This window comes from Entelurus aequoreus, linkage group LG17, assembly GCF_033978785.1.
Source record: "Entelurus aequoreus isolate RoL-2023_Sb linkage group LG17, RoL_Eaeq_v1.1, whole genome shotgun sequence".
NCBI classification, from domain to species: domain Eukaryota; kingdom Metazoa; phylum Chordata; class Actinopteri; order Syngnathiformes; family Syngnathidae; genus Entelurus; species Entelurus aequoreus.
The window spans coordinates 18,522,626-18,539,045 of NC_084747.1; the positions used below are offsets into that span (position 1 = coordinate 18,522,626).

General features: G+C 38.6%; 1 protein-coding gene across 2 annotated transcripts in view; it reads right to left on the reverse strand.

Annotated features, from left to right (window-relative positions):
• smarca2 (SWI/SNF related, matrix associated, actin dependent regulator of chromatin, subfamily a, member 2) overlaps positions 1-16,420 on the reverse strand; it is a 141,391-nt gene that overhangs the window by 15,192 nt on the left and 109,779 nt on the right. The window contains exons 30-33 of one of the 2 annotated variants that reach the window (XM_062025102.1): positions 11,347-11,452; positions 11,145-11,246; positions 8,539-8,662; positions 6,246-6,379 (exon numbers count right to left, since the gene is read on the reverse strand). In XM_062025102.1, the coding sequence (XP_061881086.1) occupies positions 6,246-6,379; positions 8,539-8,662; positions 11,145-11,246; positions 11,347-11,452 (466 nt within the window). Of the gene's footprint in view, positions 1-6,245; positions 6,380-8,532; positions 8,663-11,144; positions 11,247-11,346; positions 11,453-16,420 lie in introns of both variants that reach the window. The other variant, XM_062025101.1, reaches the window with a different exon arrangement.

Sequence of the window (16,420 nt, forward strand, 5' to 3'; positions counted from 1 at the left end):
CACCAAACAAGAATGACAAACACATTTCGGGAGAACATCCGCACCGTAACACAACATAAACACAACTAAACAAATACCCAGAATCCCATGCAGCCCTAACTCTTCCGGGCTGAAATATACACCCCCGGGGGCTGCAATATACACCCACCCCCCTCCCTCTGTGCGTCGGTTGAGGTGGGCGGGGGTGTATATTGCAGCCCGGAAGAGTTAGGGCTGCATGGGGTTCTGGGTATTTGTTCTGTTGTGTTTATGTTGTCTCACGGTGCAGAGGTTCTCCCGAAATGTGTTTGTCATTCTTGTTTGGTGTGGGTTCACAGTGTGGCGCACATTTCTAACATGCTAAAGTTATTTATACGAGCACCGTCAGTGTAACCTGTATCGCTGTTGGCCAAGTATGCTTTGCATTTACGTGTGTGTGCGTGCAGAAGCCGCACATATTATGTGACCGGTCCAGCATTCGCTGGACTGGATGAAAAGCGGATGTGACGATTTATGGGAGGAGCACTGATATTTGAGAGTCTCCCGGGAGGGTTGGCAAGTATGAGAATTAGTGGTGAATGTGGTGGTACCGCAGCACCGCCGCTGAATATAATCAGCGGGCCAGCTCCAGTGTTAATTTGATATCGCCTCAAGGGCTAAGTGAAATTACACGGCGGGCCAAATTTGGCCCGCGGGCCAGAGTTTGACACCCATGCTCTACCAATTTCTGTGGGTGCAGAAGTCATTGCCAACATGAGTTTTACAACTCTTTAAGAAAGTAAAGTTGAAAAATTAATGGCTTCTCATGAGTGTAATCAATGTTTATGAAGTGCATTTCCGTCCACCGTTTGTACTGATATTCGGTTTATAGCCATACTGTATATCAGTGTTTTTCAACCACTGTGCCACGGCACACTAGTGCCGTGAGATACAGTCTGGTGTGCTGGGGGAGACTATCTAATTTCACCTATTTGGGTTAAAAATATTTTTTGCAAACCAGTAATTATAGTCTGCAAATGATGTGTTGTTGTTGAGTGTCAGTGCTGTCTGGAGCTCGGCAGAGTAACCGTGTAATACTTTTCCATATCAGTAGGTAGCAGCCGGTAGCTCATTGCTTTGTAGATGTCGGAAACAGCTGGAGGCAGCGTGTAGGTAAAAAGGTGTCTAATGCTTAAACCAAAAGTAAACAAAAGGTGAGTGCCCCTAAGAAAAGGCATTGAAGCTTAGAGAAGGCTATGCAGAACGAAACTAAAACTGAACTGGCTACAAAGTAAACAAAAACAGAATGCTGGACGACAGCAAAGACTTACTCTGGAGCAAAGACGGCGTCCACAATGTACATTTGAAACTGACATGACAATCAACAATGTTCCCACAAAGAAGGATGAAAACAACTGAAATATTCTTGATTGCTAAAACAAAGTAGATGCGGGAAACATCGCTCAAAGGAAGACATGAAACTGCTACAGGAAAATACCAAAAAAAGACACAAAGTCACCAAAATAGGTGCGCAAGACAAGAACTAAAACACTACACAAAGGAAAACAGCAAAAAAACTCAAAATAAGTCACGGCGTGATGTGACAAGTGGTGACAGTACACCTACTTTGAGACAAGAGCTATATTGATGCATGCTTGGTTATGGTTTAAAGTCATATCCAACAATTGTGACAACGTCTTTTTACTGTCAACTGAGTTTAGTTTTTTAATTATTTCCGCTGGTGGTGTGCCTCCGGATTTTTTCAACGAAAGAAATGTGCCTTGGCTCAAAAAAGGTTGAAAAACACTGCTGTATATGATACAGACATTAATTTTTATTTATTTAAGTATTTTATAAGATAACAGAATAATACACTGTAGGGTATGACACGTAATTTGAAATGTTTTGTTAAATCCGATCTAAAATGGCTAAATGGTGTGTATTCGTATAACGCTTTACTACACCTAAGTCACAATCACCCATTCACGCACACATTCATGCACTGATCTATTTACTGTATGTTGTCAATCACACAGCAAAGAAAAATGCAAGATCTAATATGAATGGATTGAGTCCATGAAGTGACCTATATGAGCACAAACCATGATGTCCAACGAAGTAAACTCAGCTACCTAGTCCTGGCGCATTTGTGGCAATTTCAAGGCTCCTGAACATTATTATCTCGCTAACATATTATGTGGCTTTAAAGAAAAGGGAGGTCAAGGAGTTTGGTTCTGGCAGTTTGTGTGGCATTTGCTTTAATGCCTGTTCCGAGAAGCATGTGGGTGAGAAGTCCGAGGTTGGAGTGATTGACGTGAGTACTAAAACATCTTCTTTGTTATGCGCACTTGTCCACCATTTCAATATGCCACCGTCTGTTTTGGCAAAGAATTATGACGCTGTTGCCTTTTGATGAACGCAACCCCAGCTTCCGGACTGGATGTACATACAGAATCTATGACCACATGGAAAATGGGGCCAGCGTCGGGTTGGAAAACATCGGAATTGTACTGATCACACTGACATGAAAAAGTCTGATACATGACACATATGGGCAAAAAAATCAGCACTGTGGATATAGCCTTGTGTATTTCAAATCAGTGTTCATTTTGACAGCAGTTTTTAAAGTAGTTTGAGTGATAGTCTTGTGATGGAAATGTATATTAGTTTTAGTCATATTTTACTCATCTAAATTAGTTTAGGTTTAGTCGACTAAATTCCTCAGCATTAAAATTACAGTACATTTTGTTGACTAAAATATAAAGTTGAAAGCATATTTGAAGTTTTCCTAAAACCACTTTTAAGTAGGTTATTGCAGAGCATCACTATATGTGAATGTCTATCACAATAGACATTCACAACAAGACCCCATACGAACCACAGCTAAAAACAGATCATTTTTTGCCGGCCTTTGGTTAAAAAACACTGCACTAGATCAGGGGTGCCCAAACTTTTTGCCTCCAAGGGCGTAAGTGAAAATGTGCCACAAATCAAACAATGTACTAATATGATCCATTTGAAGAAACTCTTCAAACTTAAAGTGTTTACAAAGTACAAAGAAGAAGAACCATGATAAACATTCTGAATTTATTTCATCCATCCATTCATTTTCAAAATAATCTTACTCATCTCACCATATGGAATGTAACTTACTTCACCGAGTATTATTTATTTATTTTTATTGTGGTTACTTATGGAGTATATTTTGAATAAATTGAGAACAGGAAGTGAACAAAAGTTTTAGCAACTGTTATGTAAAAGAAAAGGGGTAGGATTAAATAAGCTCTGCTTCTTCCTACTCCTTTTCGAACATGTTGAAAAGAGAAACTGGAAATTGTGATGTATCATGTTGTATGCTTGCATGTTCGAAATAAACTCAAACTCAACTCAACTCAACTCAACAACATTTAAACGTACAGCAGAACCATGAGTGAAGCGTTACAACCAGGGGTGTCTAAAGTGTAGCCTGTAGCTAATTTTTGTACAGCCCACGCCACAATTGCATTTTAATATTAGCATGCTAGCTTTTTTTGCTTATTTTGCAATATGACACCTGTTAGCATGCCATTGTTAGTATCCTATTTTTTTAGCTAATTTTGTAGGTTTACACACAGCTAAGTCATATTTTAGTACTTGATGCATGCTAACGTTAGCATGCATCATTTAAAGCTTTCATGCTTTCATTTAAAGCCCATATTAACAACTTGGTCTCTAAGCTTAGGGTAAAGCTTGGTTTCTTTTTTAGAAATAAAAACTGCTTCTCTCTTAAAGTCAGAAAGAAATTGGTGACAGCAACTATCTTGCCTGTAATTGATTATGGAGACGTGCTTTATTTTAGTGCTTCATCTAAATGCCTCCAGTCCCTGGACACTGTTTTTCATTCAGCACTAAGATTTGTTACTGGCTGTCGTAGTCTCACCCACCATTGTCAACTGTATATGAAGTCAGACTTATCTTCATTGAGTGCACGCAGATACACACATTGGCTGACTTTAATTTATAAGGCTCTTTTAGGTTTAATACCTCCATACTTGTGTACTCTGTTACAAAGAAAAAGCAGCTCTTATGCGTTACGTTCTAACAATTTGTATGTTTTAACTGTTCCTCATGTACGGACTGAATTTGGCAAAAGAGCTTTTGGCATTGCTGCCCCTATGGCATGGAATGAATTGCAGACGAAACTGAAACTTACAGAACTACTTCCATTTGGAGCCTTCCGTTCTGTCCTGAGGGACAAACAGCGAGAGACGTTTGCACAGTGCCTGTGTTTTTAAAGATGTAAATCTCTGTTGTTTTACAGTTCTCTTATGTATTTTAAAATGTATGTCTTAATGTATTTATTTTGAAACTGCTTTGTGACATGTGCTGTTGACCTCTTGGCCAGGTCACCCTTGTGAAAGAGATCTTGATCTCAATGGGTTTTCTTATCTGGTTAAATAAAGGTTCTAATTCTAAACCCATTTTTCAGATACACATATCAGAGTAATATCTTTTAGTACTTGACACACGTTGCAGTTAGCATTTTAACTTGCTAACATTAACATACTAGCTTTTTTTTTTTAACCTAATTAAACAAGTATTTAGCAATTTATATTTTGGTATTTTACTAATGCGAGCATGTTATTGTTAGCATATTAGGACAGTACTTTTTTTTTTTAACTTGTTTTGCTCATACTTTGTTACTTGACGTGCAAACTGTTAGCATTTCAGTTTAGCACTTCAGCATCCACACAATATTTCACCCAAAATACCATTTTCAAATTATTTGAAAATAAAAATTTAAATATTGTACTGGTTTTGAAGGTGAAAACTAGGGATGTCCGATAATGGCTTTTTGCCGGTATCTGATATTCCGATATTGTCCAACTCTTTAATTACCGATACCGATATCAACCGATACTGATATATACAGTCGTGGAATTAACACATTATTATGCCTAATTTGGACAACCAAGTATGGTGAAGATAAGGTCCTTTTTTTTAAAAATTAATAAAATAAAATAAGATAAATAAATTTAAAACATTTTCTTGAATAAAAAAGATAGTAAAACAATATAAAAACAGTTACATAGAAACTAGTGATTAATGAAAATTAGTAAAATTAACTGTTAAAGGTTAGTACTATTAGTGGACCAGCAGCACGCACAACCATGTGTGCTTACGGACTGTATCCCTTGCAGACTGTATTGATATATATATAATGTAGGAACCAGAATATTAATAACAGAAAGAAACAACCCTTTTGTGTGAATGAGTGTGAATGACTGTAAATGGGGGAGGGAAGCCTTTTGGGTTGGTGCACTAATTGTAAGTGCATGTTGTGTTTTTTATGTTGATTTAATTAAAAAAATTAAAAAAAAAATTTAAAAAAACGATACAGATAATTTAAAAAACTATACCGATAATTTCCGATATTACATTTTAAAGCATTTAACGGACATCTCTAGTGAAAACTACCAAAATGGCCCCTGCATGCTTTGATTTGTTTGGGCACCCCATAACAACATATAAAAGGTGGCGGAGATTTTAGGATATTTAGAAAACCACAACATGGGGGGGCCAAACGAAATTTTGGAAATTGATCTGGAAATTGATTTGGAAATTTGGCCCCCCGGACCCACTTTGTGCACCCCTGCACTAGATGATGCCACAATTATATTTATTTTAACGTTGACTAGTCGCTGATTACATAATTTTGACGGTACACAGTATTTTCTTTTGCACTGATGTGGGAGCAGTAGCCACCCGGGATTCCACAGGGATGCAAGTTTGTAGCTACCGACGTGGTCTTCAACTACCATGCTGTGTGCAGACAGCGTAGCACGGCTCCGCCCTGCCAAACAGCAGGAATGACAAAACTACAATTAAATGGCGAGCATGCATGACTTGTCTATTGTCAGAATTGCAAAGTATTCCTTCCTCCAACGTTTTTATTCATGACGAGGAAAAATATAAATGACATCCTTGGTGACTAACAAATATATCGCTAGCTGCGTTCACAAAAATGACATGCACATCCTATATGTCAATGCTAAATAAGCAAATAAGCCCCACCCTACCAACCTACCATCACAGGTAAACTGCAGTGCTGTGGGGGAAACTGCACACTGTCTCAAAGGTTGTAAGCGGAGATCAGTAGTTATGACGTTGATTCTAAAATAACAGTTATTAATGAAGCAAAGTCAGAAAAAAAAACGTCCAGCCAAATTAAGTCATCTGGAAAACCAGAAGTCTTCTCCTACTACTTTGGTATTAGCCTTACATTACATAGCAGGGGTGTGACTTACATTGGCGTCCTGGTCGTCGTCACTGTCGTCGTCGCTGACAACGGGCTTGGCCTTGGCTCTGCTTTGCCGCTTCTTGCCTCGCTCGGCACTCCGGGCTTCTTTGTTCAGTTTGATCTTGACCCACACCGGCTTTGCTGTGAGGGGGTAAGCACATTGTTAAAATGCACATGAATCATGTATAACAAAGGAGGGATTAAAGGCCTACTGAAATGATTTTTTTTTATTTAAACGGGAATAGCAGATCCATTCTATGTGTCATACTTGATCATTTCGCGATATAGCCATATTTTTGCTGAAAGGATTTAGTAGAGAAAATCGACGATAAAGTTCGCAACTTTTGCTCGCTGATAAAAAAAGCCTTGCCTGTACCGGAAGTAGCGTGACGTCACAGGAGCTAGGATTCCTCACAATTCCCCATTGTTTACAATGGAGCGAGAGAGATTCGGACCGAGAAAGTGATGATTACCCCATTAATTTGAGCGAGGATGAAAGATTCGTAGATGAGGAACGTTACAGTGAAGGACAGTGACGGACGTATCTTTTTTCGCTCTGACCGTAACTTAGGTACAAGCTGGCTCATTGGATTCCACACTCTCCTTTTTCTATTGTAGATCACAGATTTGTATTTTAAACCACCTCGGATACTATATCCTCTTGAAAATGAGAGTCGAGAACGCGAAATGGACATTCAGTGCCTTTTATCTCCACGACAATACATCGGCGAAATGCTTTAGCTACGAGCTAACGTGATAGCATCTTGCTTTAACTGCATATAAAAACAATAGAAATAAACCCCTGACGGGAAGTATAGATAGAAAATCAACAATACTATTAAACCGTGGACATGTAAATACACGGTTAATGCTTTCCAGGCTGGCGAAGGTTAACAATGCTGTGCTAACGACGCCATTGAAGCTAACTTAGCAACCAGACTGCACAGAGCTATGCTAAAAACATTAGCTCTCCACCTACGCCAGCCAGCCCTCATTTGCTCATCAACACCCGTGCTCACCTGCGTTCCAGCGATCGGCAGAAGGACGAAGGACTTCACCCGATGCGTTTGGCGGCCCGGAGACGTAGGAAGTCAAGGTGAAGTCGGCGGCTAGCGCTCCAACAAAGTCCTCCTGGTTGTGTTGCTGTAGTTCGCTGCTAATACACTGATCCCACCTACAACTGTCTTCTTTGCAGCCTTCATTGTTCATTAAAAAAATTGCAAAAGATGTCCAGAATACTGTGAAATTATGAAATGAAAACAGAGCTTTTTGTATAGGATTCTACGGGGTACCATAACTTCCGTTACTCGGACTTTGTCACGCGCATACGTCATCATACCGCGATGTTTCAGCCAGATATTTTCCGGGAATTTTAAAATGTCACTTTATAAGTTAACCCGGCCGTATTGGCATGTGTTGCAATGTTAAGATTTCATCATTGATATATAAACTATCAGACTGCGTGGTCGGTAGTAGTGGCTTTCAGTAGGCCTTTAATGGACTCATATGTAAATATGGATATTTTTAAAGGGAAACTGCACCTTTTTTCTATGTTGCCTATCATTCACAGTCCCTATGTTAGACAAGAACACATGTGCTTTACTCTTTTTTAAATGTTTTATTGTAAAATACGGCTTGTTCTAGACGGCTAACAATGTAGCTACTGGGAGTCATCTATTCCGCCCATAAAGCCTTCTTTTGAAAGATGATTGTTTTTGTTTAAGTCAGAGTGAGGATTAAGCTGAATTCAGAATCTGGTCAAAGACACAAACATATCATCGGTTGCATCCCAGTAAGAGCAGACATTGTATAGTAAGTGGTTAGTGCAATATTATTTTACTACAGAGACCGGTGTGCTTGTCTCACATAGGGATTATGAATTATAGACAACATTCACAAAAATGTAGTTCCCCTTCAAGGGTATGAATGTGTAAAGGGTAGAAAAGATGCAGTTTCATGCCAGTGTGAGTTTACCCTTAGGGTACCAGCAGCATAATTTAATGACCTTTGATTTCATCTAACCTTTGAAATATTCAAGATCCTTTAATCTTATGTTGATAATACAATAAAACTAAGACCGAGCTAAGACCAGTTTAAGACATTGTAAAGGTAAAAAGTACACCGACCTTCAACGAGACCTTTTTCTACTCAGACAATTTGTCTTTCGGAATAAACATTATGGAGAGAACAAAATTACTCAGACCCCACAGGGGGACTGTCTGGGTTTACAGCACAGAATTTCAATGAGTTGACGTGTGTGTGTGTGTGTGTCTGTGGTCAATATAATGTCTCACCCTCACCCTCAGCCTCTGACTCTTCCTCCTCCTCATCATCCTCACTGTCCTCCTCGCTCTCCTCGTCTTTGGCAATCTTCTGCCTGGCGCTCTTGAACACGGACTGCAGGACGATGGAGTCCTCATATATCTTTGGTGGACAACAAAGAAAAGGTAGAACCAAAGACATGTGAAGTAAAAATGAGTGGCCTAATAGTACTCTTAAAGTGCTCTGTCTTGTTGTTGCTAATATATGAGTCCATTGCAAATTATTGCGTACAACTATTCACAGTCATTCTACAATGGAGAAACATCCCCAGACTTTTTAGTTAATGAAATATTCAGGGGCCGTATTTATCAAGCTTCTTAGGATTACTCCTAAGAAGTCTGCTAAGAGTTGACTTAAGAGTAAATAAATTCTTCGCTGAAAGCTGCACTTAAAAGTTAGTTATCAAGCGTCTTACTCACACTTTCAGCGAAGTGTAGGACTGAATCTTAAGTGTCACACTCAGAGCTGAATCACGACATTACTATGTGCCGTAAACGGAATTTTAGGTGACGTCATTTCTGTGTCCATAGAAATGACCAATCACGGAAGGGAATCCCTTGGCTAAGAATAAAGAAATATCTTAGAAATATTTAAGTGGACAATGGGAGTGTATATTTTGACAATAAACTACAAAATAATACAAAACAAACTAGTCCCCGCCCGCACTCACGCTACCGCTCCCTCTCTTCTGTCGCCCACACACTCACTGACGTCACTCACCTCACATGCTGTCACCTACTAAAGGGCCACACACACACACATACGCTACTCTCATAACATTTTCTTTCCAATTCATTAATTAGGCAACTAATTTGAAACTGGTGTGGGTGGCTCTATATATACTAGCCCACTGCAGCCACATGCAGAAATCAACAAGGAATCTAAAATGATTAAATCTGTGACAAAAATAATACCCGCTTTGTCTAAACGATACCGTTTGATCAGCTGCTCGTCATCAAACAAAGCCAGGACATCCTTCCGCTCCCTGAACGTTCGTGCACGTCTCTCTCGCCTCAGTGCCATCCCCTGCTGGCAACTCCTAACCACTTGAGACACCTCTGAAGGTCTCTTAAATATCGTGGAGAGTAGAAGTGATTCTTAGACTTAAGAAAGTTGATGAATAGCTTTTATTCTTAAGTTTGAGAGTAGGACTAAATTTCGCAAATTCTCAGGACTTAAGTGTAAAATGGCACTCTAAGACGCTTGATAAATACGGCCCCAGATTTTTAGAAATATGACAAAGACACAAAAATATTACTGCATAGCCTTTGGCGTCGGAGCAGATCACAATGATGTTACTTGTGATGGTCTGGCATGGAACTGCTCTGATATTCTTGGCTATTCTTCACTTTAATACAGGGGTGTCATTGAGGGCCACATCGCAGTTATGGTTGCCCTCAGAGGGCCGCGTTTAACAGTGAATAATATATGAATATACATGTATATACACTACCGTTCAAAAGTTTGGGGTCACATTGAAATGTCCTTATTTTTTAAGGAAAAGCACTGTACTTTTCAATGAAGATAACTTTAAACTAGTCTTAACTTTAAAGAAATACACTCTATACATTGCTAATGTTGTAAATGACTATTCTAGCTGCAAATATCTGGTTTTTGGTGCAATATCTACATAGGTGTATAGAGGCCCATTTCCAGCAACTATCACTCCAGTGTTCTAATGGTACAATGTGCTTGCTCATTGGGTCAGAAGGCTAACTGATGATTAGAAAACCCTTGTGCAATCATGTTCACACATCTGAAAACAGTTTAGCTCGTTACAGAAGCTACAAAACTGACCTTCCTTTGAGCAGATTGAGTTTCTGGAGCATCACATTTGTGGGGTCAACTAAACGCTCAAAATGGCCAGAAAAAGAGAACTTTCATCTGAAACTCGACAGTCTATTCTTGTTCTTAGAAATGAAGGCTATTCCACAAAATTGTTTGGGTGACCCCAATATGGAAAAAAACAGTACCAGAGTTGATTTTACGGCAAAAAAAACTCAGTCGGCGGAATTTAACCAGAATATCTATTGTCAGTTTTACAGTCTACAGTTTGATTGATAATTTGTTTTGAAATCATAAGTCGAGCATATATATATCAATCAATCAATCAATCAAAGTTTATTTATATAGCCCTCAATCACAAGTGTCTCAAAGGGCTGCACAAGCCATGACGACATCCTCGGCTCAGATCCCACATCAGGGCAAGAAAATACTCAACCCAACGGGATGACAATGAGAAACCTTGGAGTACAGTATTTATCTTTATTTTAACAAAAAAATTTTTTTTTGGAATACATGATAATATAATATTTAGATTTTGATAATATTGCATTTTAAAAGATATGCAATTGCATGCAGGACATTAATAATGTCAAAAGGGAAAGGACACATATATTTAGTAAGACAAGATTAAGCATTTTATTAACGCATATTACTTCCAGGCTTTCGCGGGCCACATAAAATAATGTGGCGGGCCAGATTTGGACCCCGGGCCTCGAGTTTGACACCCGTGCTTTAATATGTCAAATAACCAAACTGGATAATTTGAGTCATTGAGTATAAACACAGTCAATCTACTGACCTGGGAACCCTCCAGGTTGAAGGTCTGGGCGTTGTGACAGAGCAGCATTACATCCTTCTCCAGGTCACTGACAGTTCGGTACTTATGACTCCTGACACGTTCCTAAGGAGCGAAGCAGCTTCATTAGCACTTAGGCTCCACAACCCGTAGCCTTCATTGGAAGCCGCCCGAGAGTGAAACCTTCTCAAACGGTCCAGCGTACCTTGATTTTCTTGAAGTCCACAGGCTTTCTGATTAGCTCGTAGTATTCCGGAAGCTCCTTTCTGGACGGCAGCTGGACAAAGACCTCGCTGAGCTGTCTTCCGGAGCTGCCGATGAGACACAAACCACATCCATATTGTTTGGACTGCGTCAAAGTTGCGATTTAAAGTCAAACTCGACCGAATCAACAGTGCCTCTGCTGGTTGCTGCCGAGTAGTACACTCCGTTTTGCCATAAATGTTTCAAAAAGCGATGAATCAAAAATCCAAAGTCCCTAAGCATGTTTCATGGCCTATGCCCAAATTTGGGCAGCAGACATAAATAACTAAATAAATAAGTAATAATTATGCAGCATGAATTTAGGAATAACAAACAGAACTGTGTTAAAGGGGAACTGCACTTAAAAAATCTGTATGTAAGACAGGAACACATACCGTATTTTTCGGACTATAAATTGCAGTTTTTTTCATAGTTTGGCCGGGGGTGCGACTTATACTCAGGAGCGACTTATGTGTGAAATGATTAAGACATTACCGTATAATATCAAATAATATTATTTAGCTCATTCACTTAAGAGACTAGACGTATAAGATTTCATGGGATTTAGCGATTAGGAGTGACAGATTGTTTGGTAAACGTATAGCATGTTCTATATGTTATAGTTATTTGAATGACTCTTACCATAATATGTTACGTTAACATACCAGGCACGTTCTCAGTTGGTTATTTATGCCTCATATAACGTACACTTATTTAGCCTGTTGTTCACTCTTCTTTATTTATTTCAAATTGCCTTTCAAATGTCTATTCTTGGTGTTGGGTTTTATCAAATAAATTTCCCCCCAAAATGCGACTTACATATGTTTTTTTCCTTCTTTATTATGCATTTTCGGCCGGTGCGACTTATACTCCGGAAAATACGGTATGTTTTTATTTTTGTATGTATAAGGTGGCTAACAATGCAGTTAATTTATTGCCGACATAAAGCCCTCTAAAAAACATTCAAAAACCTCCAAAAATACTCCATTTACATCTTGTGTCCTGAATATAAACCAAGTATGAGCAAGATTGTTATACAGTATGATTGCCAATGCAGACAATCTATTTCCAGTGGCTCCGTGATCACAAACTAGCTTACATACTGCTATATTGTCATACTGAGGTGCTACATCACCTCTGAGCTGGTGAAAGTTAATTATACGTTATAAATCATGCCTGCCACCTGATTATAGAAAGATGTGGCCATAAACTGAGAAGGCAAGCATTCAAGAAGTTTTGTTTGGATCCTATTTTTTTGATATTGTAGTAAGTTTACATAATTCACTCATGGAACTTTTGTTTTTATTGTTAGAGTTCCGGTCGGACGAGTTTTCACGAGTCACATTTCCGGAGTTGTGTGTTGTTGCGTTGAGAAGCCACGAATGAGATACTGCTCGATTGCTGATAAGAAAACAAAGTGTGAATGTCATTAAAACAATTAGCTCCATCTTTTGACACTCCTCCTTCGACACCTGTCCTAACGCAATACATTATTTCAATAAAAAACGCGAAAGTTATAATTTCACGCGAAAATGAATGTTTAAAAATGCAGATTTCCACGTATTTGTGGGCATTTCTGCCTGGATGTTTCAGTGTTTCCCACACATTAATTTATTTGTGGCGGCCCGCCACGAAAGAATTATATCCGCCACAAATACAATTTAAAAATAAAAAAATAAAAAAAAACATTTAAAAAAAATTTTTTTTTTTGTTTTGTCCTCTCCAGCTTCTCAGGCAAATCATATAGTTGATGTAGATGCCCATATCGGCTGTTCAGATTTACTTTACAAAAGAGAAGTGTAGGATACTTCTCTTGTTGCCTTATTTGTATTTGACTTTATTAAATGTATTTATATTAGAAACACAACATGTGTATATAACAAAGGGTGCAAAGTCTGCAGGCAGTAGGAAACACATGGTTAAGTGTAGGGAGTAAAACTGATGGCAGTCTAAAGTTCAAGATTTTTGGAGCTCTTTGTTCAGTGGATCAGATGTTTGATGAAGCTCTGTGTCTATCTACCACCACTACTGTTTTCTGTTTCTTTGTTACTGACTGTGGCAGGACACCTCTGCCTCTGTTTCACTTTATGTTGCTGGTAAATAATATGGTTGTAGTAGTAGGCTAAAGTTAAATGATTTAGTATGCACTAATTAAAGGGGCAGAGCTTTAAGAGACATTTTAGCTTTTATATTTTATAAGATATATTTTTTGTAAGAACCACAATTAATAAATATATTTCAGTGAATAACTTATTGTTCAAATCTGTATATAAATATGTACATAAAGTGTTGTAATTATATTGTAAAATGGATGGATGGATGTCCGTTTAAAACAAAACTGTTATTATTAATTAGTAAGTATACATTTTTTGAGCCTTTTTAGAGAAAATCATATCATTGTAGTAAATTATGCAAATTACTCGATGAGGTCATGGTGACCACGCCCATAGCCACGCCCCCACAGGTATCTTGGCAGTTTATGGGAAACACTGTGTTTAGATTTCTTGTTCAGCACTTAGCAATACTGCTATGTTAAGTTAAGTTAAAGTACCAATGATTGTCACACACACACTAGGTGTGGTGAAATTTGTCCTCTGCATATGACCCATCCCCTTGTTCACCCCCTGGGAGGTGAGGTGAGCAGTGGGCAGCAGTGGTGCCGCACCCGGGAATCATTTTTGGTGATTTAACCCCCAATTCCAACCCTTGATGCTGAGTGCGAAGCAGGGAGGTGACGAGTCCCATTTTTTATAGTTTTGGTATGACTCGGCCGGGGTTTGAACTCACAACCTACCGATCTCAGGGCGGACACTCTAACCACTAGGCCACTGAGTAGGTTAGTGATGCTTAGTGTTTCATTAAAGCTGGATCGGTTTAGCCCGCAGCTTCTAAAACTTGTAGCTCAGCTTCCTTATATTCAGGCTCAAAAAAATAAGATTTTAGCTCATCATTTGTCCTAATGTAATCGTTGCTGGCTTCCATAAAGTCTGCATGAATAGTAGCAAACGTTCTGATGAGTCTGTGAAATTGATATGCTTAAAATGAGCACAATACGTAAGCATTACATATTATTATGAATGTGCCTGTTACTGTATTACATTTATACTTACAGCATGTATATAAAACATTGATGAAGGTGTTTCAATGTTTTTAGAGCGCTGTATAGGTGAAAAAGAGCGACTCGCATCGGCTCAATTGTTAGCTGACTTTTGCTACCATTTATTTAGGAGTTAAAATGCATTGCAAAAAAGAACAACAAATGTGTTCTTGTCTTCCATAAAGATTGTGAATGATCCAAAAAAGTGCAGTTCCTCTATAATAAACACCAAGTGGGAATATGTCTTTTCCTGACTCACTCTATGCAACAATACTGCACACGCCTGTGGTCAACTGTATGTATTAAAAAGAAAGAAAAACAAACAATGTGGCCGATGGACATAATTACCATTTGACAACAACGCTAAATAATAATATTACACACAAAAACAAAACAGATACAAAATCCCTTTTAAGAGTCGTGGATCCATTTATTCCATTTCTAATAGCCTGAAGGAATCTTGACAGCAACAAGATATTTATAAGGCAATTATTATCTCGTTACCTTTTTTTATGGGGGAACAGATAAGACATAATAATACCTTTCCTCGTTCCCTCAATCATTTTATTGTTGTCCTCCATTAAGAGCATATTCCCTCCAACTAATTGCCAGAGAAGTTTGTGTTTTTGGTGCATGCATCCATCCATCCATCCATCTATTTTCCGCCCCTTTTCTGACTGAGAACCAGGACCATGTGTTTCTGCTGTCAACACAAATTCATGTTATTAGCTGTCCCTGCTTACTCCTGCAAAATGTTAAAGAAAATCTTTAATAACGTGCATAATGTCTCTGAGGCTACTGTGTGAATGCGAACCGAGCTTCAATGTGCTGATGTGTACACCCTGTTCAAGATGTTTCTTTTTACACCTTCAGTGTTTGAGGTGTGAAGTCTAGCATGAAGCCACGAGGGACCTTCCGGGCTCAGATCCAATTGTTGGTTTCTGTAGAATGGATGGAAACGTGAGCATGAGTGTGTGTTTCCTCTGATGGGAGAATGATCAAACTATTGATCTCCAACAAACATGTGTACTTGAAATGGAAGGTTAAGTTTAGTAAAAAGGGGCTCTGAAGCCCAACACAGGAAATTCCAGAAGCTTTTCCTTACTAGTTAAGCAAGCAAAGGGCCAGAACTGTAATTGGGAGATGCTTGGGGAAGAACAACTACGACACTGAAAGAGGAAAGAATTTGACCTCTGAATTTGACGCTCAAACAAACTCATTAGTTTGCAAAATAGACACACAAGCATAGCCTGCAACCTAAAGGGACATGTTGAATGTAGTGTACACTTACTGTTAATGAGCATCTTGCAATTTTAAAGAAAACCCCAACAATGAATGCAAAACGCCTGTGGGTAGATCAAAAGTACAAGCATCAACCATTTAATGTCCAGCATTCCACACTTTTTTGATCAATTTTAAATAAGGGTCAGGGGAAGGACAATATTGTATCAGAAGTGAGATCGAGCATTAATGCTGAAATTAAAACAGTTTAAAAGGGATTTTAGTAAGTTCACTAGGTATATGCCACTTTGTATGTCTGTAGCTTTAATACTAATGAGCTGAGTTTGCACTTCATCCACTTTTTACACATCATCCTGAGGGCCAATGCACTCTACAGTGAACATTTGTTTTTTCCATGTATTTTCCTCATTGACCCACATTAAATGTGGCACTGATCTGCATTTTGCCACCACAGCATAACATACATCTAAATACAGGCCAATGTATTCATGAAATGTTTTCCACGACTCCCCTCTGAAGATAGGTGGGGAAAATGATCGATTCTCTGATGCAACACGATCAGAATGTTGGGCGATTCATGAATCAATAAAAAAATGTCCAAATATCGATTATTCATGTATGCTAAATAAAGTAAAACAGACAGTTCTAAAATGTGGCGTTAATGCTAATGTTCTCTAAACGTTACTTCTAGGTTTGG